Below are 27,208 nucleotides of genomic sequence, written 5' to 3' on the forward strand. Positions count from 1 at the left end.
GTTTGACTTCATGCTAATTCAGTCAAAACAGCATATGCTAAATGTCCATGGTGGGACGATTGAAACAGTTGTCAAGTCAAGTGCCCTTCATGACCCCCTGGCCATCAGTCTCCATAGGTTAACATGGCAAAACTCAACCCCCCTACCTGATAACCCTAAATATACAGTATTTGCATCTTTCTAACTGTTTTTCCATGTCTCACCTGCATGAAATATAGTATAAACACAGATATGTGTGCATTGACTTCGAATAAATGGGGTTTACTGCCTGGTCGGGATGAATGAAACAGCTGTTGTTTTGTATCCATTGCAAACAAACATGCAATTAGACCGTGAGCCAGGGCCTCAAATTATGGAAACCGTTACCGAAAAGGTGGCAAAGGCTACTATACCTTTTCTGAAAGCCTGGAATCTCAGCTTTTCAATGATGTATGATGGCCATCTGACAAGAGTAGCTGTTTTGAGTTATGACACATAATGTAAACTAAGGTTAAAGAAATAATGTGTATAAATCAAGCAGAACACTGGAATATTTTATTTTGTTATGTTTGGTATCATTTTAAAGGGGAGACTCTGAGCTTTCATTTAAATCCTTTTGTGAACATTTTGGATAAGTACAGCCAACCCTGGAGCTCTTCAAACCTTTAATCACACACATTTCCCTACCATTTCCCTGCCATTTTTTGTCTTTTAATCCTGTGGCACCTGGGAGCATCAGAGAAACAAAATCCAAACACTGAAATACTGGCATGACCCTAAGGATTCAGGAAATGTATAATTTACCCATATTATCTGATTTGGAGGGGGTGATTTACAGTCTTGTATCAGAGATGGCGTTTTTTCATAGACATAAACAGTAGTGTACTATTACCCTTAGGCTAATTTGTTGATATGTCGAGTTGAAAGTCTGAGGTAAATATATTTGAAATAATAATTATTGATACAGATAATTTTGAAAAAGTTGTTATTCAGCATTCTCAGCATTTTTAGATAGTTAAAAAGGTCCTTAATACATATCCACTACATATCATTTATATCAGGTCCCCACTTTCTTGGAATTTACATGTACATTAAAAAATGAATGCCTTGTTCTCAGGCAAGAAAATACACGTATACACAGGCTGCGATACTGTAAGTGCATTTGCAGGCCATGGTAAAGTGTCAGCCCTAAAACTTTTTCAGAAGAATGAAAACTTCTGTGAGACCTTTCAGAAGGTTGGGGCAGACTGGGCAATGACACCTGAGTTGTATGCAGCCTTACAGCTCCAAGTCCAGAATCACCAACATCAATGAAATGAAGTATGCACTTTTTTGTGCAAAGAAAGGCGTAGAATCCTGGCAGTTAACTCCATGCTCGGTTTCTCTCAGGAAGCACAGTCTCAGAGCTAACAATCAAGGTGCTATCTGGAGAAGATGCCTCGAGAACAACCCTGAAGTTCCTTCCCCAGTTGAGCATGGGTGGTCTAGACTGGACCAAGATGGTGACTTGCAGCTCTCTATATGGTTCAATGTCTCCATTGGTCCACAAGCAATACTTGAGTTTCTGTCCTGCTCATGCAAGAGGGACTGTGTCACTCCTCATGTCAGTGTGTTGCACTGTATAACAACTTTTTCAAAATTATCTGTATCAATAATTATTATTTCAAATATATTTACCTCAGACTTTCAACTCGACATATCAACAAATTAACCTTAAGGGTAATAGTACACTACTGTTTATGTCTTTGAAAAAACGCCATGTCTGATATAAGACGAAAAATCATCCCCTCCAAATCAGATAATATGGGTAAATGATACATTTTCTGAATCCTTAGGGTCATGCCAGTATTTCAGTGTTTGGATTTTGTTTCTCTGATGCTCCCAGGTGCCACAGGATTAAAAGACAAAAGATGGCAGGGAAATGGCAGGCAAATGTGTGTGATTAAAGGTTTGAAGAGCTCCAGGGTTGGCTGTACTTATCCAAAATGTTCACAAAAGGATTTAAATGAAAGCTCAGAGTCTCCCCTTTAAAATGATACCAAATATAACAAAATAAAATATTTCAGTGTTCTGCTTGATTTATACACATTATTTCTTCAACCTTAGTTTACATTATGCATCATAACTCAAAACAGCTACTCTTGTCAGATGGCCATCATACATCATTGAAAAGCTGAGATTCCAGGCTTTCAGAAAAGGTATGGTAGCCTTTGCCACCTTTTCGGTAACGACCAACCCCTCTGGCTCACGGACTAAATGTGAAAGTCTGGGATTGGGGAGAGCACTAAAATGGTCAACGGAATAAGCATGAAGTTGAACCTTTAGATGAAAAACACTCTTTAATTATCAAAAGTTACAAATTAAACCACTAATGAGGTTTACTTTTGATAATCAAAAATAGTTTATTGCCTGTCACTCTGTGATGGACGTAACAGGAAGGCATTTGGCTGAGCAACGGAGGTTAATTATCGCTGTTGCACTGGGAGAAAATTGGAGTGTGTCATTAGTCCTGGTTGTACCCTAAAAATTCTGCAATTTGCATAAACTGCCGCATGACTATGAACTGAGGGTGCACAGTAAGGGGAGGCAATGTAAAAGGGTAGTAAGTTAGCTGGTTGGTGTCTGTCTACATGGCCCAAAAACACCAAAATGCCAATATTCCCCTACCAATGGAGAGAAATATAAAAGAGAAGAATCAAAAGTGTAAAAGCCTTTAATATTACTCTGTGGGTTATAATCAAAAGGACCCAGAGAGAAATGTTTTGACAGACAGTGAGGCAAGGAAATCCTGAGGTGACTGTATCCTGAAATACACACACACACACACACACACACACACAGACACACACACACACAACAGCAAGGTCTGTTTTAGCTTTCTGGTGAAGGAATGTTCTGTTAATGGACAGCAGCATCGCCACATAGTTGTCTTAGGCACAAGAAAAACAGGAACCAGGACACAAACAGGTATTTGAATGCATATGGGTTAAATATAACAATCTGGGGAAGGCACAATCTGACAGGTCTAAGAATGCAATGAAATCTGTACATAGCATATGCCTATTAACAAAAGATGTTAATGATTTAACTCTAGCAATTTGTTTCCCTTTTTAAGCAATGTGATTAAGCAAGAGAAGTAGTGGCTAATTGTACTGGTACCATAATATGTGGAGACAGACAGATTTGGTCACCATTATAGTACACAGAAATATTCAGGAAAAGCAGTCAAAAGAAATAGGAACATAACCAACGACATGTCACCCATTAAAATGCCTAGTTTGTTAAAGCCACAGGCTGAATAATCAGTCATTAGAATAGAAAAAAATAGAAAAATGTAAGCACATCAAGTGATTGGGTTAGCAAGTGACGCAGATTAGCACTTCATTAATACGTCTGAGTGGTCTGAAGCCCTGAGTCAGCATATGAGGGCCTTCTTAGTCATATACCTTAAAACCAGTGTACAATAGAAAAACTTTTTATGTGAAGACAAGTTTTTTTTATTATTTTGGCTTACAAAAGGAAGGTGTGGTTATGCCTTGTCAAAATCTATTTACAGGTTTGAATTTGACAGGACAGCTTCTGTTTGGCACTACCACAGATCGAAGACATCACAGACAAAATCAAACAGAATTTTGTATATTGTGTACCTGGGTAAAGGTTTGATAATAAAAGCTTCCTTTGGCTTCTTAGGCTCCCTTAGTTACAGGGAGGTCATGAAACATTTATTCTTGTAAGGTTCCTGTATGATCATGATACATTGAGTTTGGTGTATTGAAGATACGCATATTTCAGCTGGCAAATGCATGCCTGCCTGTCTGCTATTAAAATCATATTTAAAGATAAATGAGGGTGACAGGAGTGTAGGATTTTAAGACTTGGCAAAAAATTAGGTAGGGCTCAAAAGGCATCCCTCCGTAAGGCTGGTCTCTGGTATATCAACCTATTAAGGCACAAGACGGCAACAGAGTGCATCGTTCAGAATATCTACTGGCGCAGAACCATGTTGGAAGCCTCTTATTTTCCTTTGGCCCAACTGACACCTGTACTACGTTACACCAATCAGATTATCCAGCCCATTCTCCTCGACGGAAATTTATCTATGAACATAACATTCCAATTAAAAAGTCCTTGCACGATGCTTTATTGCAACATGAGCTGCTTTAGGTTATCGTGCAAGATGGTGTCCTTAACGTCGCGAAAGACCAGCCGAATGTTCTCTGTGTTGATGGCGGTGGTGAAGTGGTGGTAGAGAGGCTTCTGCTGCTGGTCCCGGCGTTTGCTCCTGAAGCACTCCACCAGGAACTTCTGCACGTCGGCCAAGTCGTGAGGCTCGCCTGTGTAATCAGGGAAGTAGTCCTTGATCGAGACCGTCTTCACCTTCTCCTCGAGCAAGTCTGTCTTATTGAGGAAGAGGATGATGGAGACTTTGGAGAAAACGCGATTGTTGACGATGGTCTCGAAGATGTTGAGCGACTCCATGAGCCGGTTGGTCTGCCGGTCCTCCATCAGCACCTGGTCGTACTCGCTGGACGAGACGAGGAAGAGGATGGAGGTGACGCTGTCGAAGCACTCGAACCACCGCCGCCGCTCCGAGCGCTGGCCTCCCACGTCCACCATCTTGAAAGGCACGTTCTTGATCTCAAACTCGTACTCAAGGATGCCTTTGGTGGGCTTGCGGGCAAGCAGGATGTCCAGCTGAGAGGGCACATATTCCTGGCCAGGGGAACATTGAGAGACTGAATTTCAAAGAACGCTTCTACACACACACACACACACACACACACACACACACACACACACACACACACACACACACACACACACACACACACACACACACACACACACACACACACACACACACACACACACACACACACACACACACACACACACACACACACACACACACACACAGTCTAAAACAGCGTGGGAATACTGTCCTTGTACACATACTGTATATAATCGCTTATCAATCAAAGGGCTATCAATCAATGCTTACTGCAACATGAGCTGCTTCAGGTTGGTAGAGTGATGGTAGAGAGGCTTCTGCCTCACACACACACACACACTTTTAGGCAACAATTTACGAGGGCAATCTCTGACCGAGAAAATACAATACCTGCCCTCAGGTCCCTTCTCACCCAGTGCAAACATGTAAAACTATGCAAAGAGAGGAAGGCTCAGCTCAGCTGCCAGTCAAACAGGAAAATGTCACGGGTGAAGCATTTACATATGATGACTACATGGCCTGGATTTACATATTGAAGCATGGCATGGCAACTTGTATATCAACCAAAGCTCTGCTTCATGTATCTGTGCAATACTGTTATGATTATGAGTGGAAGTGAACAGCTGAACTGATTCATTGCATATAATTCAGATGTGACTTACCGGCTCACCGATTTTATCCAAATCATCCAGGAAATATTTCACAGATTCACCCTGTAAAGAGAGGACGATATCTGTTAGTCCTTAAAGTACATCTGCATTTGAACTTAAACAGCCCCTCACCATTGAGTCTTATAGGGAAAGGTGGTAATTCAGGGACTGTCTTTATAGACCTTGTACGTATTTATAGGGAGAGTTATGCATCTATCCTCCCCCCAAGTTTAACAGTTAAAGCATACAACTCTATACATTGTGCGTCCTTGAAACAATTCATGAGTTTCAAATGTTCCAGAAACCAAGAGCAGCTTCTGTGTTGAACCAAACTGCCGTAGACAAAGCAGGTGGTCAGGCCCACCACATAATACACAATGATATCTCAAACGTCCATAATCTGACCGCAGATCCTGACCCCTGCCTTTAAGTGTCAACTATGGCACAGGTCACACTCAACAGCTAACCAAAAGTTCACTGAACTCTAGAAGTGATAGTTCAGGAGTGGGAGGGGCGGGACATTTCCCTCATTCCACTCAAGACTGGCTGGATCCCCTGTAAAAAGGCCTGGTTCGTCAGCCAGTCGTGTCTGGACAAGCAACGGCTCACATCTGTGAAGGGATCTCATTACACTAACAACCACAGTTTAACAAGTAACTGCGTGCCACGGATTTCTTTCCATCTGCTAATATATTACATATACTATATCCATCTGCTAATATCTTATTATATATATATATATCATTTATTTTCCATAGTCATCCATAATAATAATGGCTAAGGTCCAAATAAATTACATTATTTGAGCCTCTGAAAAAGGCTCAGACTGCACAAAAAAAAGTAGAGAAATCAGTGACACTCATCTGGAGGAGACAGCTTCACTTATTGACCAACTATGTTTTCTTCCACCCCCAGTCAATGGCTAAAACAGAGAGACTGAGGAGGAGTTTCTTTCCTCAAGCCATCTGCACCCTGAATACATATCAAACACTCTAAAGACATTACATTACTTGCCACACTGCACTTTTACCCCTTCTCTCTCAATCTATTTAGTCAATTCTTCTAAATCTTTCTTCTTTATACGTATAAATGATACCTCGAGTTGAGCCGCTAAATGCATTTTACTACATGTTTTACAAAGTATCTCTATGTATGTGACAAATCAAAACGTTGTATCCTTGTATGATGGGCACACTTCCTTGTGGCAAGTTGGATCCTACATTGGTGTACTGTGATACCATTTTACCCAGTTGCTACAGTAATTTCCTGTCTATTGGCTGCAGTGTGTATAGGCTGCAGGACAGTGTTTTATGCAAGTTAAAAGAAACAAAACCATATTAATACCATATTAACTGCCCCTGTGTATTAACCTCATAGCTGCGATGTACTGTATATCGATGTATAAACTGTGGCTAATAGTTCGGAAATATTTTACCCTACCACAAAATCTATGTCATGTATCTGTCAATCACTGCAAAACAGAATTAGGATGTAAAATATATTCATATTTATAATAATCTACAGTTAAAACCACTAAGACCACACAATCATACTTCTGTTGAATACATTCAACATGGCTAGTACCTATTAGCCACAAAGCACATGGACACACACATACAAAGACTCTGCTGACAACTTCCACTCAAATATGCTTTAGGCCAGACCAGCTCAAATAACAGCCTTTGTACCTCAGGGACAGCAGCACAACTAGATATACGACAAGTGGAAGAGTGGAAAGCTACAGTAGACCAGTGAGACCAGTTCTACACTGCACAAGATCAGAGACCAACTTCAATTGGACACAATAAACACTGGTCTGGGACTTCATAATGTTCTTTGTTAGCCACAATACTTCTACAGTTCTACTGTAGGTTTTGTGTGGTAGATTTGTATTTATTTATTTATTTATGTATGTATGTATGTATGTATTTATTTAAAAGGGCCCTGGTCAGAGGCAATATGTTTAATCTTGAGAAAAATCAATGCCATGCAATGGCACTTTGTTTGCTGCAGAACTCAGACCTTTCTGCCAAAGATTTAGCAAATCTGCTGCTTAGTTGCTGAAGTTGAACATGTACGGCATCTCAGTGCAGTGCAGCTGTTTTGCTCTCTCTCACTCACACTCTCTCTCTCTCTCTCTCTCTCTCTCTCTCTCTCTCTCTCTCTCTCTCTCTCTGCACACAGAAGGAGAGAGGACTAAACAACGACAAGCCGTTTAACCGCAGATCAACATTCCTGCGCCACTCACACAACCAGCACCGTCCCAGTAATCTCACTAAATCTAAAGGGGAAATGTGGACCCGGTGTTCAGACGAGCACGCAGCACAACTCTCAGAACAGCACAGAAAACTGAAGACAAACTGAAACTGAAACAAGTGCACAGAGAGAGAGAGAGAGAGAGAGAGAGAGAGAGAGAGACAGACAGACAGATACAAGCAGAGAGACTAGCAAAATGACAAAGAAAAGGGACAGGATATGGTTGCTCCTCCTCGCCCGAGCGCAATTATCACAGAACAAAACGAAGCCGAAAGAACGTGCTGAAAAACCTGACTTGCGAGGGCTCATTTTCCAACAGGCACGAAGGGGCAGTGGACTACTACAGCTGAAACTGCTGAGACATTAAACAAACAAGCACATAGTCCTGTCCACACTAGAATGACATGATCTAGTGAGTCAGTCAATACAAACGAGGGTTTAGCGTAATTCTTGTGGCATCCATAAACCATTTTTTTAACAATGACTGGTCTTGTAGTGAAGAAATAACAGCGTCATTAGGACATCAGGTCTGGCACATTGTCCATTATTTGAGAACAATGCCCTCAGCCACTGCCCATGTGTGTTGGTGGCCACAGTGCTCACCTTACATTATGATATTTACAGAACATATGCATTTTGTTGTTGCATATATTTCTTATGTCGTGTCCTGAACACCTTGCAAACAATGTAGACACAAAAAGTAAGTTTAGCACTATGAAAGACCAATGTGACTGAAAATGAAAGTATGGTAAACTTCTGCTAGCACTTCTCCAAAAAAAGCTACACAATTCATCTATCACTAGGCCTAGATGTGATTTATTATATCATTTTCTTTTGGAGAGTTAGTAGGACCGCAGAAGGTTTAGTGTTAACACACTGAAGTGGAGAGTGTTTCCATCAGTCCTCACCAGTTGGAACTCTCGCCGCCGATAAAGCATGCTGGATTCCACTGTCCTTCCACAGTGCACGTATGGAGGGCATATAGTGGTTGAACACCTTGGTCTCCACCAATCCTTGGATCATCATGTCGGACCGTGTGTTGAAGCCCATCATGGTCTCCCCATGCACCTGGTTGTCAGGGTCTCCCCAGGGGATGTGTAGTTTCTCTCGGGCGTCCACTAGCACGCGCACCCCTGTGGTCGGACAGACCAAAAAAAAAAAACACCCATCATCCAGTATGCTGAAGCACATGTGAGCAAGCAACACATTTCACCACATGAAAGAAGAGGAAAGGCAATAGATATGAATGGTAATGAGCTACACTTCCTGCCTGGGTATCATCTGATGAGGATAGCTGCAAGTACAAACAGGGCAATGCATGTCCAGCATATGCGTTACAGGGGAGATGATAATGCAAGCGATTATACGAGAGCAAAGTCTTTGTGCATGTTAAGCAGGGCCTTCTAGGTCACTGTACGTGAACAAGTGACATAAGGCACTCCACCCAGGATATGTCACATATTTGTAGGCTACTTGTGTCTTTTCCTTATTTCCACCAACACTGCCACAGCCCTTCTAAAAGTCTAATGTCTAATTTCTACGTTTAATAAATACAGAATAAAGTAGTTTCCAGTCTAGTAGAGGTCAATGTTGTTTAGTTTCAAGGGACTGAAACGCTGTAGGCTTCTACAGGTCAGAAGTGATAGTAACTGTGGGCAAGGCAGACTGTCAGTTTGTCAAGTAGCTATGCAAAATCAAAGGTCAGAGCTGAAGCAGTGACATATCTGAAGTTAATCGCTGACTTTCCACTCACAAGATTTCCCATAGAAGACATCATCATAATCCCAAACCTGGTTTACACAATACGGGCTGGATAGAGCATATTTAGGGAAACAAGTGTTTGGAAGGAGCTGAGACACAAGGTTTTCAGAAAATAATCAACTCCGTAAGTTCTATGTTGTCGTATGAGATTTCTATTTTGAAATCACTGAACACTAGACAAAAACAGTGAATACGAGCAACCTCTTCTTTGTTATCAGATAACCCAATGGACGAAATGATGGCAGCATGTTGCCAAAATACCATGGGCGTTTCTCGTAGAAATTGGGTGCCTTCGCCTCTGGCCCTTGTTCAGAATGTTAAGTAGCTACATTTGTAACTTTTAAAACTAAAAATCAATGCCTTTTAACAAACCACTCGTGAATACGTGTGGAGTGGCGATAGCGAGCCTGTACCTACAGCCTCGTCAAACTGCCGACCTCAAGTAGAGCGGCTACATTTACTATCAGTGGTGGCATAAACAAGACATAGGATCAAATTAATTTCGATACAATCCAAAGTAAGCATTTCAGTACTTTCTACCTTTGATAACATTACTGTAAATCGTAGCCCGGAACTCCTCTCTGGCCTGCTGATCGAAGTCCTGCCCATGAATTATGCGCATTTGCTTGAGGAAAGTTGACTTGCCACTTTCACCCGCACCCAGTAATAGTATCTTCACCAATCGCTTCACATAGGTCTTGTCGCGTGATATACATTTATCGATCTCCTTTGATTTTCTTAGTTGTTCGGCTTCGTTGCTATTTAAAAGACAATTAGTGAAACAAACTAACGAAGACCGGGACGGCAGGAAATCCGCCATCTTTGTAACAACTTCATGGATACACAGGGGAGGGTTGGTCTGCGCGTTCCCGAATGTGACCGTGGGGCGGAAACTGTGAGAAACTGAAAGTCAACTATAGTCGATTCACCAAATTATAAAGCATTAATCGATGTAATATTATTACACATTTGTTCTCAAGGACTCATTGACTTCATCATCTGTGTGACTGTCACATAGACTATACAGTCTTTAGTTCAATCTGTGAAAGACAGTTTGATTAATGTCTAGACTGTAAAATGTTAGGTTGAGCTACACCATTATTGGCATCAATGAAATTATGACTTCCTGGACGTTCAGAGTGGCCTATTCACTGCTGTTGGTGTGCTCTGTTATTAGCTGGTCCGCTGATTAGCGATTTTGAGGAAGCCTTTTGAATATGTCAAAGGTCAAATCTTTGTTGGAACTTAAGTGAAGGTTGCCCCTACTGGCATCAATGTCAATTTCAATGCTAACGACGGACAACGCAGGTCATTTGTCAAATGAGTGAATAATCTAAATGATAAAGATAGCCAAAGATATGCACACAGACTAGGCTACAATCACAGCTCAGGAGAAGACTGAATACATGTACGTTGCATCCTGCAGTAGTCTGATATCATTTGTGAAACCACCCAGTGAGCATTCGGGATATAGTCTGGGAATACAAACATTTGGCAAACTGATAAAGGACATACATCTCAGTGGGCAAATAATAGGAATTATATATTCATTTACTGCACTGCGGTGTTAGTTTCACAAACAGAATTGGACAACTGAAAAGATGACACAGAGTGTATGGCCATTCTGGATATGGAAGTGTAAAGTAGTTAGGCCTAGACTGGAAAATAAGAATAAGTCTGTTAATAAACTAGTTATCTTGTTGAATCTGAAATGTAATGCTTGATACAAAAGAAATACATAGCACATGAGGAAGTATCATGATTTTATTACTATAACAATTTTTCCTACCACATCCCAGTTGGATGGCATCATTAACTGTCAGGACTATTAGTCTTAAATGTTGATGAATTGGTCAAAAAGTCTTGAAGGAAGAGCAATTAGCAATTCTGTGTCCTGCACAATAATTGTTCATCTGTGCACCATGCACTAGCGCCATCGGCTGTTGTTTGGCTGGCATTTGTGTGTGTGTGTGTGTGTGTTTGTGTGCCCCTGTGTTTGTTTCCGCTTAACAGAGCCACAAGGACATAGGCTACAGGGTTGCAGAAATGGATTAGGTTAGATTCAATTCAATAGATTGATTCAACTTTATTGCCACTGTGCAGAGTGAGTACAAAGACAACAAAATCCAGTAGGCTACTTTCCCTCTTGAAATGTATCATCATTTTCACATTTTAAAAGGTAAAGTATTTGCCTAGTCACTGTTATTATTGTGAAGATTTAGGCTATTTGTAATGATTTTCAAATGATATCTGATATCTCTCAACTGATATTTGATATCTTTCTGCTAAGATAGTTGTGGATAGTTCAGTGGCTGGAATTTAGAAGTACTGGTAGGATAAGAGCTAACCGTAACACTGTAGACCTACATAGGCCTACTAGAGGGTATCAAAATAAACCAATTATTGTATTTAAAAGAGCCACTTTATATTATTTATAGATTTTACGAGTTGTTGCTTGTTGTAAATTAGGGAAGGGTGTATGATCACATGATATTGAAAGAGGGACAGTGCGTAAAGCTCTACATCTGATGTAAATAACACTGACAAAAGCACCATCCCAATTTTGAAATATGGCAGTGGTAACATTGTGTGTGAATATTTCTCAACAGTGGGAACTGGGAAATATTTAAGAATTGGAGGATGAATGAATGAATGAAAATGCATTGTATACAATATCACAAGACAACATGTTCCAGTTGTAAAATAGGCTTGGGAAAGGTTTTGACCACCAGTAGAAGAATTACCCAAGAAAAGGCTATAGCAACGTTGGAATGGAAAGGAGATATTGTAGAATTACAAAACCTTGATCAAAATCTGACGAAAAGTGTTTGCTTAATTTAGTTAATTTTCTATATGAGCTATTTCATTTGCAAACAAGGCTATCATAGTTGTATTCTTCTCGTGGAACCTCCCTAAAATATCCTCAGACAACTCAATATTGCCACCTGTCGAAATCACGGCGTTATTGTGTAAGCATCTCTGAGCTCCTTTCAGGTTGCTGAGACAGGTTCACCGGCGGAGACATGCGATTGGCGGAGATGATTGTCCACGGCATGTTTGTCAATGCCTAACGGTAATTGCTTGTAGAAGGCGTCTGGGACCTGAGCCCTTACCGTTTCTTGCGGATTTCTTTTGGTATTACACACACTGAAATACATTAGCAAACAGGCAATCGTGTGGGAGCAAAATGACAATCAAAAATGTCCACGATCAGGGACAGCGGCATCGACCACGGGTGGCATGCCTGAAGAAGGTGGGTGACACATTTTCCATCTGTAATGCTTTTATTACCAACACACAGACGTAGACATAAATGGTAGACAAACATACTTAATAGCATGGACCATATGATTTGTTTTGCATTGCTTAATATTTGTTGAATTGCTTGATGTTATTGTCATGTGTTTACTATTGCGTATTCATTAGAAGGCTACAGACAGTTACTGAGCAACTTTATCCTTCTAAGCACGATTTTGTGTATAGACTGCTACGTGGAGATTAGCAAAACGGCACGGTGCAATTCATTCCAATCCATATAGCGCTCCTTCAAAGGAGCTTGGACTACTTTGAAACATATGATAAGGCTGGTAGCTCTGTGAAGGTATACCCAAAGTGTGTTGTGTAAAGGGGAAAGAATAATTCCATCAGAAGGCAAACAAACAAAAAACAATCCAGGCATTCCAAACAGGGCGAGGACGAGGAAGGATAAGTTTAAAAACCTTTATTATAATGGTCGTTTTAAGAGCCATTATGTTTCAACCATGACCTGGTCCTGATCCTACCTGGTCCTCACACTCATAATGTTTTGAAAAACATAACACATGTTCTATTCTCGGAATTTGTGAATTCATAATGGTCAAACAAGTGGATCAAGACTCAAGAGCAGTATTGGATTACTACCTCGAGCCACCTCTGAAGAAAATGTATCTCTGCCATTGCATGCCATTAACACAGTATGACATTGATCTATTTTTTCCATATCTGATGAGTTGTTAAAATGCTACTATGTAAGTATTAATCGAACCAGCAAGGACACCACTTTTCTGGCCACAGTCTGTTTTGGTGCTATAGTTGCCATAGACGCTATCTCAGAGATAAGGAAGGACACAATGAGCTGGGAGGTATTATGGCAGCTTTAACGTGAGCCTCTTTGGCCCAATTAAATCACTCCCCTCATGTCCTCCCTGCTGTAGAGCCCTGCGTGGCGCTGGGTGACCTTTCAGCACCGGACAGCCTCTTCTCTCCGTCCGACAGGGCAGAGCTGTCTCTGTGATGACCGGCCGAAAAGGTCTGGCGTCAGAAGAGCTCGCTCTGATCCAGAACTGGTGCTACAGGTGGCATGGTTCTCCAAACAGCCTTCAAAAGCCAGAGACACTGGGAGAGGCAAGGAGCGCCACTTCAAACAGTCCAAAGGGAGTCACAAATCAATTTGGCAGGGATGGTTGAAAGGGCTGAGCCACAGAGCACAGCAAAGCATGAAACAGCATGGGAGAGTGGCTGGGCTGTAAAGCACTCTGCTGAGTGATGGCTTTTTGGATGGATCTCAACCCTGTGTCACTCTCCCTGACGGTCCTCCCCTGAGAGGCACCCATGGACATTGGTTGGATGCCCATTGAATGGAAGCAAAGCAGAGTAGGACAGTATTGCGGGTCCAGGTAGCCTGTCCATCACCAGACCAAGCTCAATATTTTAAGATTGAACATTAGTCTGCAGAGTCTGCTCTGTATTTTCTACTGCACAAGAGGCAGGATCAACGGGCATAGTTCAAATGATTCTGCATGCATTTGGATAGTCCTTCAACCAATCAGACCTTCTGTTACAAATCTGGTCTCTGCAGATTTGTAACAGAAGTAGGATAGAAAACTGTGGAGGTTTCCAGCCTGAGCTGCAGGACGAAATCAAATTGCCGGCAGATCAGGTTGGGTTTACCCAGTCCACGGTCCAGGTGATATTAGGAAAAAGAAAGATTTAAATGAATCAGTGAAGCATTTTTTTTCATTAGAGAAGCCTATATTCACAAATAGTGAAAAAACAAGAAAGAAGAATCGAGGTAAATACAGTAGAGGTGTGTGGGAGTAAAAGTTATGATTAACCTTTATTACCCGTAATAGAAGAAGGCGTCTCATTATTTGAATTGAGTTGAAGAGAAAGGCGATGTTCATCATCTTCCAATAATGACTTCATATGATAGGCCCAGATCGTGTCTTTGCTTGCAAATGAAACAAAAGGTAATAAAGTGCCTCTGGCTCCAACAGTCCAAGTCAAGTCTTACCAAGGCCAAGATGAATCCAAGTCCAAGTCCATATTTTTTTTCCAAGTCATAAACAAGTTACTGTCGCATTATGCAACCACATATTAATATGTCATCAATCATGGTTTCTATATATCATTCTTATCAATATACCATACTTTACATGATGAAATGTTTTAAAACACTTATAATCACAAGCTCTAAGACAAACAAACTATTTTGTTCTCTTACTGAGGAAAAGTAAGAGTGAATACTGGTTTTGAATTTTTGATTGGTAATAAACTGGTAGTACTATGTATGGTACTGGTAATACTATGTCCCGACAGTCATGTTAATGAAGCAACTTCAATTGGGTGAGGTAGGCCTACATATGTGAGGTGTGTGTGTGAGTTAGGGAGTGAAGTGTGTGGATGATGATTTGGATGTGTAAGTGATTTGCTATTACAGTGTGTCATAATATTAAGAATTTATATTTCATATATTTTTTTTAATGTTGCCAAGTTAGGCTATGGCAAACTAGAATGGTCATGCCAAACTAGAATGTAGTGGAGATGATAAAAAATGAATAGTAATGCTTCCTGCTCTAAACGATTAGGCCTAAAGACATTGTCTACACTCTTATGAATATAATGAATGGAATGTGCGTTAAGGAGGCAGTTTGTGGTGTGGTTGACTTTAACCCACTGAATGTGTTAGTTGTATTTCTCACTCCGACGCTCCCCCGCTCCAGGGAGACCTGAGGCGAGGTGCTGCCCCCTCCTCCTGACCCTTTTAACCCCTGGGTGTGAGACCTTCTTAGCAGCAAGAGCACACTCCCCACAGTAGGCTAACATATGATTGACTTGACATGCAAGTGCTCGTATTGCACATATCAGGATCCAATAGCTATGTCTGGATCTACTGTACTCTGTAGGTGAAACATTAGATGAACTTGTGGCTGCTGAAGTTGATATAGGCAAGAAATAGTTATATTTTGAGAAGATGCTAATAATTTTACTCATGCCACAAGTCATTTCAAGTGAAAGGGGCAAAGACTGAGTCAAGTCTCGAGTCAATAGCATGGAAGTCCAGGTTGAGTTACAGGTGATTTGTGATTTTGTCAAGTTGTCTGAAGTCGTCAATATGGTCCAAGTCATGTGACTCAAGTCCACACCTCGAGTTGGAATTGGATTGGCTGTCAAGCACAAATATCAGCAACCTTTAATCAATTTAATGATATTTACTGTATTGTTTTTCCCCCCCTGTAATGTCAGGTGGAAGCCCTGGTTTTGGAAATGCAGGACCCAACAACAGGAGTGAAGTCTCAGACTCAAAGGCTTGTCATCACCACAATACCTCATGCTCTCACGGGTAAGGAGACCTTGGTTCTGTTGAATGTCAGTACAACATTTCTGATAATTGTAGCCAAAATGACAAATAATAACATTGCAAGGGACACAGAAAATAAAACAGATGTCACATATGGCAGGAGTTCAACTGAACGTTGCTAAAACGGCAACATAATGTCAACATAGAATGGTCCCTCTGCGTATCTCCCCTGAGCATCACTTCCATAGCCATCAGCCAGGCTGCAGTGGGGAGTGATTGGTGGGATTAGTCTGCGATGGCTCCATGAGGCAGGTTCATGGATCTTAAGTCCTCTTATGTAGGTCTAGGACTGAAGAATTCATTGCCATGACAACGCTTTGTGCGGCTGCTTGCATTGACTCCCTCCTCCTGGCTGCGTGGCTGTGAGGAGGAGGTGGTGTGTGTGTCTCTCTCTCTGTGTGTGTGTGTGTGTGTGTGTGTGTGTGTGTGTGTGTGCGGTTGTAAGGAGGAGGTGGTTTGTGTCTGTATGTCTTTGTGAGCGCATGTGAGTATGGTGTAGGGGGCACTTGTGATATCAGGGCTGACTAAGAATAGGCCTACATAAAAGGTCTCTTTTAGGTACAGTCCTTTTCAATCAGATTGCGTCTTGCTTATTTTAAAGGACACAATAAAATGCATATATGGTGTGTTCTGTGTGGGATGATAATTTATTGGTAACAGCGCTGCGAGAATAGTCTAACCAAACCAGACACTCGTGTTGTCTATTGTGTAGCCAAATTGTATTCTATTATTTCTTTTTATCTGAGACCACACAGGATTGGAGATAGGATTGGAAGTATTCCCTGCACGAGATTCACCACGAAATTAGTAGTGGACGATCGTCAGAGTCAGTCTACTAGCCTGAGTTCTTATAACCCAAAGAGCTGCATAGTAATGATATATCATGCATACACATTCTGATTCTGCATCAAGTTATTTATAATGCTGATGAGCATTGCTTCACTACAGTTAAACCGCAGCTGGACATGTTTGTGTCGTGATTCAGACCCCTGGAGCTCCATGCATATGGGGAGAGATTCCTCCTGTGAGGTTCTGTGGCTGTTCTTCCTCTGTTTTCTCTCTGGCTCCTGGTGACATTATTTACGTTTAGGGGGCTGGGAACTGCTGGTGTTATTTATGGCGGGACTTGCAGAAATGCTCGCTCTAGCTTCAGGGCACGGTATATTTGTAGGTGCTTTCTGGCAGGGAGACTGTTCGATTTAGTTTCCATAAATTACTGCTAATTTTCATTATCTAAGACTGTTTTTATTGAAGCGTTCTTGACTTGGTCGCTTATTATGCCATACTTGCTTCATTATGATGTATTATGTTGGCAGTACTGAGGGTAGTAAACTAGAACACTCAGTGAGTTGAAAACATTGTGCCTCTCAGTTGTGCAAATCAGGATGGGAAGCCGCAGGTTGACTGTTTGCTCTGCCCCATGCATGACTTGTGTGTACTCAGCACTGATGCTGGGCCAGCGTTTGAAGTTGCGTTCGTTTCATTTTAATGACGGATTTATTTGAAGTTGGAGGAGATGAGAGTTTAACGGGTCAGCGTTCACCGCCCACCCTTTTCAGTAATGACTACCTCCATGTGTCACACACGGCGAGATCCCCAAAGACACAGACCCCCTGAGAATAAGCACAATTTTTTAGCTAATTGGTTTTCATTGCAGATAGGGTGGCTGAAAGGTTTTCATTGATGCCTTTTTACAGGTGTCACTGAGAGATAAATAGTCATGAATGATTATAGATTTGAACATATGCATGGTTGCGATGCATGGTAGAGAGCACCTGTGTCCTTGTACAAAAAGATCAGAGTCAAACTCTTTGGAGGATACCGTCTTTTCCCAACTATTAGCCACGGCTTACACATTGACTTTGCAAAATTTCTTCAGTTATGAGGTTAATACACGGGGGCAGTTAATATGGTGTTAATATGGTTTTGTTTCTTGCATAACTTGCATAAAACACTGTCATGCGGCTTATACACGATGTGGCTAATACACAGGAAATTACTGTAGTAAAGACAATTGTAACACCCACAAACGTAATAACAGACAATTTTGATTCTGTGAATATACAGTAGTATATATTTAATGGATCCACTGTATCTTATAATAACCATCTTTATCTATGGAAAACATGACAAAAGCCAGCATGTTTACCTGATAGTGAAAGTAATATCAGAAGTAGTGCTTCCTACCATTGGTACAGTATATGCTATCAACTCCTTGACAGAATATCTAATCAATTGCTTCCTTTGGAGCTACAGAGCTTGATACTGAACTAAGCTTTGCATGGAACAGCTCGGAGATAATCTGATGCTCTATTTTCTATAATAAGCAGTTGCTGCCAGGTCTTCTTTGTACAGCAGTAATCTGCCACAGGGCATACATCACTTCCATTATAAGCCACTTTAAATGGCCACCAGTCTCAACAACGGAACACATATCAATATTGTTAAAAACATACATATTTAAATTGGAAGAATATCAAAATATTGAATCAAAATATTGTTCATGTGTGTTTGAATAAAAATGCCACCTGTTCACAGTTACCAGCACAATGCAATTCAGAATATGTGCCAAAGGGTGAATCAGAGCTGGAACATAAATAGTATGTATATGTGTTTGAGGTATTTTATGTGGAATAACTTCCTTATCTTTGTTAATTCAAGCATAACTTGAGCAAGAGCAATATACTTATAGTTAACGTCCAACACTTTATTTCCATGGTTATTCTGTTAGAACTTGGAAGGTTCTGTGAAAATGAGTGCAAACCTATGAAACAGCCTAAAATGTGGAATTTATATCTTCTTCCTTCAACATTTCACGTTGTTATATTCATATTCATCTTTCTGTCTCCTTGAGTTCTATAATTATGTACTCTGCTAGTCAGCTCTCAAATCAGTGGGTGATCACCTATCAGCTTCATGCTACACACACACACACACACACACACACACACACACTCTCTCTCTCTCTCTCTCTCTCTCTCTTTACTCTCTCTCTCTCTCTCTCTCTCTCTCTCTCTCTCTTTAAGTGCGCCTGGGGTGGACTGTTTATGCTGTGACATTCATGTTGATTGGCATGCTGCATCAGTGGCTCATTTGCCCCCATTGAACATCCTTCTCCTTCTTTTTCATGCAGGTGAAGACGTTGCTGCATGGATCGCCAAACGCTTTAATATAGAAATCCCTGGTAAGTTGAGACTGCAGAAAACAAAGGTGTTTCCTCCATGCTCTCACACCCACATGGCTTCAGTCACAGTCCCTCTCTTTTCTATGTAATGAATAATGAATAGAGCAAATGTTTGGCTGATAAATACATTTGTTTGGATCTTCTCCTCTAGAGGCTTGCGCCATTGGCACCAAGTTGGTGGCATTTGGCTTCATCTACCCTCTACGGGGCCACAAACGACTTGTTCTCAAACCAGATGCCTCTCTCTACCGATTTCAGGTGCCATTTTTAAACACACACACACACACACACACACACACACACACACACACCACCTTTTACAACCACACCAACATATTTTGGATAGCTATGAGTACTTCCTAGCTTTCATGAGTGCAGTGAAGTCATCAAAATACACAAATAGACTGCCTTGCCATTCGAAAACACTTTAGCTACTGATATGTTAATTGGTTGCTGTGTTCTCTGCTGCTTCTACGTTTTAGACCTACAGTAAACACCTTATTGTTTTCTTCATCAAATAGGCAATGCAGTACTTTCGGTACGGTATAACGCCTCAGATCCATACTTGCAAATAGCAACACAGACCAGACATGGCATCTCTTACAGATAATGATTGATTGCTGATTGAAGAATTGTGCAAAGGAGTTTCACATGGGTGTATCACAGATTCAGACTTGTGCAAGAAATCTCTACCACCTGTGAAAAGAGTTTTTTCTATTGTTTAGCATGGGGAGACGAATAGAGTTTGGGGTTTTTGAATGAAATCTGTGTTAACTGGTTTGCAACTGTTTCTTTAAGCAGGTCAAAGCAATCAAGAAAAACTGTATCAGAGATACATTTCACATGTTTGTGCAGTTAATGATGTATCAAAATGGTGTATCATTTGATCTCTTCCTCTCAGACTCCATATTTCTGGCCTGTCCAGCAGTGGGATGTTGAGGACACAGACTACGGTAAGAATCCTTCCCACGACACAGATCATTTCTCACTTTGAGATATATAGGCAGCCCTGTAAATAAGCGTTTTAAGACAGGCTTCGTAGACATTGTTTTGGCATAGCCTGATTGTAAAGCCGTATTTTTTGTTATTACATGTTTCAGCAATCTACTTGGCAAAAAGAAATATTCGGAAGAAAGGAGTTCTTGATCTGTATGAACAGGTAGGGTATTTATGTATGGACCTATTTTTGTTTCAGTTAGACACTAAGACTTTGTGCCGAAACATTTAATTATTTTCAGCCTCTCTATGTTATAAGTCCTGCTTTAATCCACTGCAGTAAAGATGTCTCCACTGAACCGGGCAATTAGAATTTTTATGTTTTGTCCTGCAGGAGCAATATAACAACCTCCACAAATGGCTGAACCACAAGTGGGATTTCATTGTTATGCAGGCCAAAGAACAGTACAGGTTAGTGTGTTGGAATTTCAGTTTCTTTATCTACGCGGATAGCCGTACAAAACACTGTTATTACAACATTTCATATTCTATTCGGTCATATTCATATGTTTTTTTACTGCACAATGCTGTTTAAATGTACCCCTATATTATCTGTGAAGTGGATATCATCATAGATGGTGCAATCATATCATGCGTGCCTTTGATATCCATGCGTCACCTTTTGCAAGAAATGTCATGTCCACTCTACAGTCTTTGAATTACTTATTCGAGCTCTATGTGTGATGATGATGTGTGTAATAATGATGATGATGATGATGATTATCATGTTGATGCTTATCATGTTCTGTGTGTGTGTGTGTGTGTGTGTGTGTGTGTGTGTGTGTGTGTGTGTGTGTGTGTGTCCATGTACAGGGCGGGGAAAGAGAGGAAGAAGCCAGATCGGGTGGTGTTTGACTGCCAGGAAAGAGCCTACTGGGTTGTACACAGGCCACCAGTAAGTCACAGTCAACAGGAAATAGCATTGCTGTTAACGGCACTTGACTAAGCAATGAGTCAGAAGTCATGCTACTGAAAACTGATTAAATTCTCACTTTGCAAGTCGTGTAATTTCCACAGCTGCCTGATCGTTTTGCAAATAGGAGAAGTCCATGTAGATATATACTTTAATGTCCCCGTAGGGAAATTTGTCTTGGACTTCTCAAAGTACGTATATGACCCATTACAAAGACACATAAAACGGCAACAAGACAAGACATGTTTTTCGGTGTAACACAAGTTCTGTTAACCCATGCATATTTACCAGTTCACAGCACATGTCTGATTAGTATTTCAGTATGCATTATTCGGGAGGGGACTAAGCAGCCACAGCTTCTTGAATATTGTTAAAGTGACAGTGGCATGTTGTACTGAATGCCTTGAGAGGAAGGCGATCATGAGACATATTGGTTATTGATGGAAGGCCTGAGCTATAATAAGGTGCTTGAACGAGATCCATGGATGAGCACCTGCATCATGCCACAGCCTGGTGAAGTTCTAGGTCTAAGTTCTAGGTCTAGGTCTAGGTCTAGGTCTAGGTTCTAGGTCTAAGTAACCGGAGCCAGTAAGGGGGAATAAATTATATTATATCAAAGTTTCTTGTGTGCACTAGAAAGCTTTGCATGCACACCAGAAAGACATGTGGTGAGCTCTAGGTAGTTTCTGGTGCACAGAATAAAGCAACGTTTCTGGTGCGCACACAAAGGCCTACTGTAACTATTTGATGCGCTCTGTTGTTAAAATAGTCGTTCTTGAGATTAACACAGTGTGTTTCTACAGCCAGGCACAGTCAGTGCCATGGACCTTGGATTACTACGTCTCGTTGACCCCAACCAAGAGGAGGTAAAAGGTCGGTACTAAGCACAAGACATGCTTACTAGATCTCATGCTAATGAGATCCCAATAAGTTGGGGGGACAACAAACATACACACAGGATTTTAAGAGACATTATTTGCTCCACTCAGATGAAAACGTTGGATAGTTTATATCCAAACCCTAACAGAAATCTCAGATGTGTAGGCTATGTGGAGGAGTGTTGGTAATGTACTGTAAGTAGTTATATTGTCCAACAACTTCTCCAGGCATTGCTGGGATGTTGGTTGTGATTGTAAATCGTTCATAAATCAAGATTCTGGCTTGAAGAAAATGTCTTTTTAAAATGCAAGTAGGTTAGAAGTACATCATTAACGGATATGGAAATGTGTGACAAAACTGAAAGCAATGTAGGTGACCTACATTTTACACGTCACTTTCTCATATGAAAGAAGGAAATATAAACATTTTTAAATGAAGTGAGCTGAGTCAACTGCATGTGTGTATCAAGACTAGAGGAAGGCTCATGTATTGAGTAAATGTTGCTGTTCAGTCGGTTCCTATTTCTCCTGTTGCACCATAAAGTCAAACGTCCCTGTGGATCTATGCACCACAGGAGGGAGACCTTTATGGAAGGTCAGAAATATTTATATGTACGAGTAAACAATATAGGAATCAATACAAGCCAATGAAAAAATCGAGATAATCCAAGAGCCATTCCAATAGGAAATGAATGTGGTGTTGGTTGGGATTTACATTTGTAAAGAGGAATAAAGGATAAGCCTTTTAATAGATTTTTTTTTTAATAGAAAACTTTTAAATACAAGAACAGTTATTCCCCTTTCAACTTAAAAATGTCTTTATTAGGATTGGCATTATCTTTCATTTGGTGAACATGCAGCTCACTCCATACCTCCATCACACTGCTGTATGAAACAAACTAGGATGAAACAGCTTTAGTCTAGAGGCCCATGTTTAATAATGCATGATAATGTTCTGACATCTCTGTCTGTCGATCAGTGGCCCCACTGTCATTGGATACGGGCCTTAATTATCCAGGTCATTAGACACATCTGGGTGGGCAATAAGTTTGATCTTTAAGTAAAATGTAGCCTATTATATACCGTAATGGCAGTTTTAAGCATTGTTGTTTATTTCCGGAGTAGTAGTTTCTGTTTCTATTAAGCAACATATTCTCACATATTCCATTCACTGTACTACATACAGTAGGCCTACAGTCACATAAAGAATATGATTAAATGTGTTTACAGATTTCCAGTTCAGGGTGATGTATTGATCATGTACTGTAGTGATGTACTGATATTAACACTTCGTTCTCTCTGTCTTTTTTGTCTTTTTTTTGTCTTGCAGATGTTGTTCCTCGACTTTTGTGTGCATATCCACAGGAGACCAATCTCACTCATATTCACATATTCCTCTGAAATCACACACATACAAAGGAACTCTCTTGCCCATCAGTCCTGTCCTAAAAATGACACAACAAATATAGTCCAGGGCATGCATGGCTGAATCGGGCCGATTCATGCTTCTCCATTATTCCACATTGTCTGAACACTATACAGAAGCCATTTGTGTGCCATATTGTGGTTCTCAGCCAGATATTGATTATTGCTCTCCACCATTTTTTCAGGCAAAGACTCCAGACTTCTTCAGAAGAATTGTAAGTCGCTGTTCAATGATGAGTCGCCCTATATAACCATAACTCAATGGGACAGTTACATAAAAGTTGTCGTTGTGTGATATAACTTTGCCCAAATATAGATCCTGTTTTTTTTCTCTCTGTAGATTATTTTCACAGAACAGTGCATCATGAGACCGAGGGTGAAGTCATCTGTGTCTCTTGGAGCGTATGTTTGTTATATCTACATAATTCACTTCACATCTAACTGCAAACAGATATTTCCAATAAGTCTTTTTTTTTTTTTTACTGTAATCCATGTTGGAGATACAATACATGATGTTTGCCTGAAAATGTAATTGTGTCAGCCTGAGAAATCCTTCCATTCTACAGCATTGTCAAATATATGACGACCTTCAAGTCGCACGACCCCTTTTTCGCCCCGGTCCTTCCCAGCAACCCATGGCTAACTGATGATCCCACCTACTGGCAACTCAACATGTTTTAGTAAGTTGAATATGTTAAGTTAGTGATTGTGCAGGAAGTCACATTTGTTTGTGTATGTTTACATTTAAATGTATTATTTAGCAGATGCTTTTGTCCACAACAACGTACATTATGTTTTAACCAAGGACCAAACGAAATTCAGCATAGAGGTGGCTCACCTTCAGCATTCTCAGAGAATCTCCACGCAGGGTTCCGAGTTTTGTGTTATGTTTTTTTTGTCTTTGCACGCTATATAACTATACTCATAGCTCATGTTGATTATTACGGACTTCAGTGCATGAAGGAATGTACATACATTTATAGTCTGCCCTCCCGTTGCAGAGACATTATATACCTGGAACCTATGACTCATAAGTAGTTATTAACCTCTTGGGGATAATTTTGGGATTTTGTGAATGTGTTTAGTTAATGCTTAGTTCATTTATAAAGATAAAATGTTATGCAAATTATGTACATTACATGTATATGAATGCTGTGGTGTAAGGCAGTAAAAATATGATTTTGTGTGTGTGTGTGTGTGTGTGTGTTGTACCCTGTAAGTGTGGACCACCCCACTAGAATGAGAGTGGAGCGTTGGACCTTCAGCTTTGGAGAGCTGCTGAGTGATCCTCTGGGTCGGGATGGTTTCCGCCTCTTCTTGAAGAAGGAATTCAGCAGTAAGTAGCGGGAAGTGCATCACAACTTCTCACCACGAGTTCAGTTGTGTAATCATCAACATTCTTTGCTTTTTTTTGTTAGTGTTTCACACGCCTACAGTCTCTGAGAACCATTGGACGGTCAATTTTCATGGCAGCTCAGGATTAAATTTAAAAGGCTGGAGTGCTTGATATTGTGTGTAACATAAAAGACTGTGCTCCAGCCTCTGAAAAGACAATAAAAGAATCCATAATGTGTTTTATGTAGCTTATGTAATCTGCCTGCCCATACCCTCCATTCATTCACTATAAGGTCAAAGGTTAGCACTCCTCCTCTCAGGTGCATGTTGAACGACCAATAGATGCAAGACAAATCCTTGCCTTATTCATCTATGCGGAAAGGTGGTTTGTGAACAAGCAATGGCAATCCACATCAATAGGCGGATCAGCTTCTATTGTTGCTGCAGTGTACGTGTCAATGAATATTGTTTGTCTTGCGTGACAAGGTGAGAATCTGGCTTTCTGGGAGGCCTGTGAGGACGTGAAGTGGGGCACAGCTGCAACAATCCATGAAAAAGCCCAGCAGATCTACAAGTAAGCCTGACAATAGCTGTCCTTTAATTATGCAGCTAGACACATGTGTTTGTAGTCCACTAATGAAGCCATAATTGTGGGTAATGTAGAAAGTGCTTCCACTCATTCCCTGTTTAATATTCCATCTTCATGTTTGCACTGTTTCGTTTTACAGTTGATGCTTTTTCCCTGGAAAAGTACTTACAGTATCTATTGTGTCCTTATTTGCATGTCCAAGGGTCACATAAAAGTTTAAGAGAAGAACCAATTTGTTTGCATCACTGAACCCTTATTCTGAGTTCACCCATCTCTCTCTCTCTCTATCTCTCTTCTTTCTATGTGTGTATGTGTGTGTGTGTGTGTGTGTGTGCGTGTGTGTTACTTTCACCTCGTTTCAACCTCAGGACATTTTTGGCCCGTGGTGCGCCTCGTTGGATCAACATCGACGGGAAGACCATGGAGGTCACCGTGAGGGGTCTGAAACATCCTCACCGCTTCGTGCTGGACGCCGCCCAAACACACATCTACATGCTGATGAAAAAGGTGCTCACACATTCACAATGGTGTCTGTCTCCCGTGGTGCTAATGCAGGGGTCTCCAACAGGTAGCTTGCGCCTGTTTCTAAGTGGCTCTCCAAAAGGTTTGAGGAAGATGTTCATAAATTTGATAACCCGGTCTCTTCCCAAATTCAAATTTATGAACATCTCCCTCAAACCTTTTGGAGAGCTACTTATAAACATTCACGAGCTATCTGTTGGGGACCCCATGTTAAAATTACTGAATGAAATCAAATTCACAGTCTGAAAAGAGAGACGATAAATGAGTTGAAAGGAACCTATAAAAAGGCACACAAATCTTATTCAGTGGTTTTGGATGGAGATCAGCTATGTGAATACATGGCAAGCTATTACTAACATAAAAGCTCTCGGCCATGTCCATTTTTTGTCAAAGTAGTTCTCGGAGGGAAAAAAGTTGGAGACTGTGCTTTGAAAGGTTTGGATTGACTCTCAGTAGAGGTATATATCAGTGGACTAAGACCCAGAGACAAGCATACTGTAGGGGACAGGGATATTGTTTATAGCTCCGTTTGTCTTTAATTTGAATATCTTATAAATGTTGTTGTCTGTTTGAAGGATAAGTATGGCCGATACATCAAATCACCGGTGTACAATGACATCAAGTCCAAAGCCATCGACCCAGGGCCACACAGTTTCACGTGAGTTGGAATACAGGGCCTCATTGAGGCTACTGAGGAGTCTCTAAGACTTCACTCCTCTTGTTCTTCACTCTTCTGATGTTTCCTGTGTTTCTCTGTCTTTTACCCCCTATCCTGCTGTCTGTCTCTCTTCAACTGTCCTCTCACCCCCCATTTTCTCTCTCTCTCTCGCTCTCTCTCTCTTTATCCTGTCCATCTCTCGTCCACCCTCAGTCCGTCCCAGCTGGAGCAGAACGCTCGGAAGCGCGCCCCGAGCCTGAGCCCCATCATCGTCCGTCAGCAGGAGGAGGAGCAGATCGCCAAGCTGGCGGCCAGTGGCCCTGTGGACATGACACAGGTCATGAGCAAGCTGCAGAAGAAAAAATAAACCCAGCCCCCACCCCACCCGCGTTTGGCTTACGATGCCGCTGTAGGGCAGAGCCAGTGGTTGAGTTGTTGCTGCAGAGTTCGTCCCTAGGGACCGCTGTCCTCAGAGAAAAGGCTTTTTAAAGATCAAGTTTGCATTTTGCACTTTACATGCTATTTGTACTGACGTTCCTTTGAGAAGGAATTGAGATGTTAAGATTTTGGATGAAGTGATCAGAACCGAAGGTAACACTGTTAAATGGTGGTCTCTCTTGGTTTGGCTGCAATAGCACGGTGATTTCTAGTTTGGTGTTGTAAAGCTCAGCCACGTGGAACAGCTTTAATTTCAGACTTTAATTTGATCAC

At 41.0% G+C, this 27,208-nt stretch overlaps 2 protein-coding genes across 2 annotated transcripts; one reads left to right on the top strand and one right to left on the bottom strand.

Moving 5' to 3' along the window:
- Window positions 1-2,676: 2,676 nt before the first annotated feature.
- Window positions 2,677-10,406, bottom strand: gna13a (guanine nucleotide binding protein (G protein), alpha 13a). Its single transcript, XM_062526056.1, is given in 5 exon segments — window positions 2,677-4,692; window positions 5,374-5,424; window positions 8,526-8,547; window positions 8,549-8,750; window positions 9,919-10,406. Coding segments are annotated over 5 exon segments (1,128 nt in total). The 5' UTR covers window positions 10,199-10,406; the 3' UTR covers window positions 2,677-4,119.
- A 2,159-nt stretch (window positions 10,407-12,565) lies between these two features.
- On the top strand, window positions 12,566-26,937 carry rgs9b (regulator of G protein signaling 9b). The gene is made up of 17 exons (XM_062526177.1): window positions 12,566-12,631; window positions 15,883-15,979; window positions 19,131-19,181; window positions 19,333-19,439; window positions 20,083-20,134; window positions 20,282-20,340; window positions 20,512-20,588; window positions 20,991-21,072; window positions 21,894-21,956; window positions 23,579-23,608; window positions 23,734-23,795; window positions 23,960-24,073; window positions 24,614-24,729; window positions 25,215-25,302; window positions 25,686-25,824; window positions 26,415-26,497; window positions 26,711-26,937. Exons 1-17 carry the CDS (start codon window positions 12,566-12,568, stop codon window positions 26,862-26,864), a joined length of 1,440 nt encoding a protein of 479 aa, XP_062382161.1. The 3' UTR covers window positions 26,865-26,937.
- Window positions 26,938-27,208: the final 271 nt, after the last annotated feature.

Source organism: Sardina pilchardus, chromosome 22 (genome assembly GCF_963854185.1).
Source record: "Sardina pilchardus chromosome 22, fSarPil1.1, whole genome shotgun sequence".
Taxonomy (NCBI): Eukaryota; Metazoa; Chordata; class Actinopteri; order Clupeiformes; family Clupeidae; genus Sardina; species Sardina pilchardus.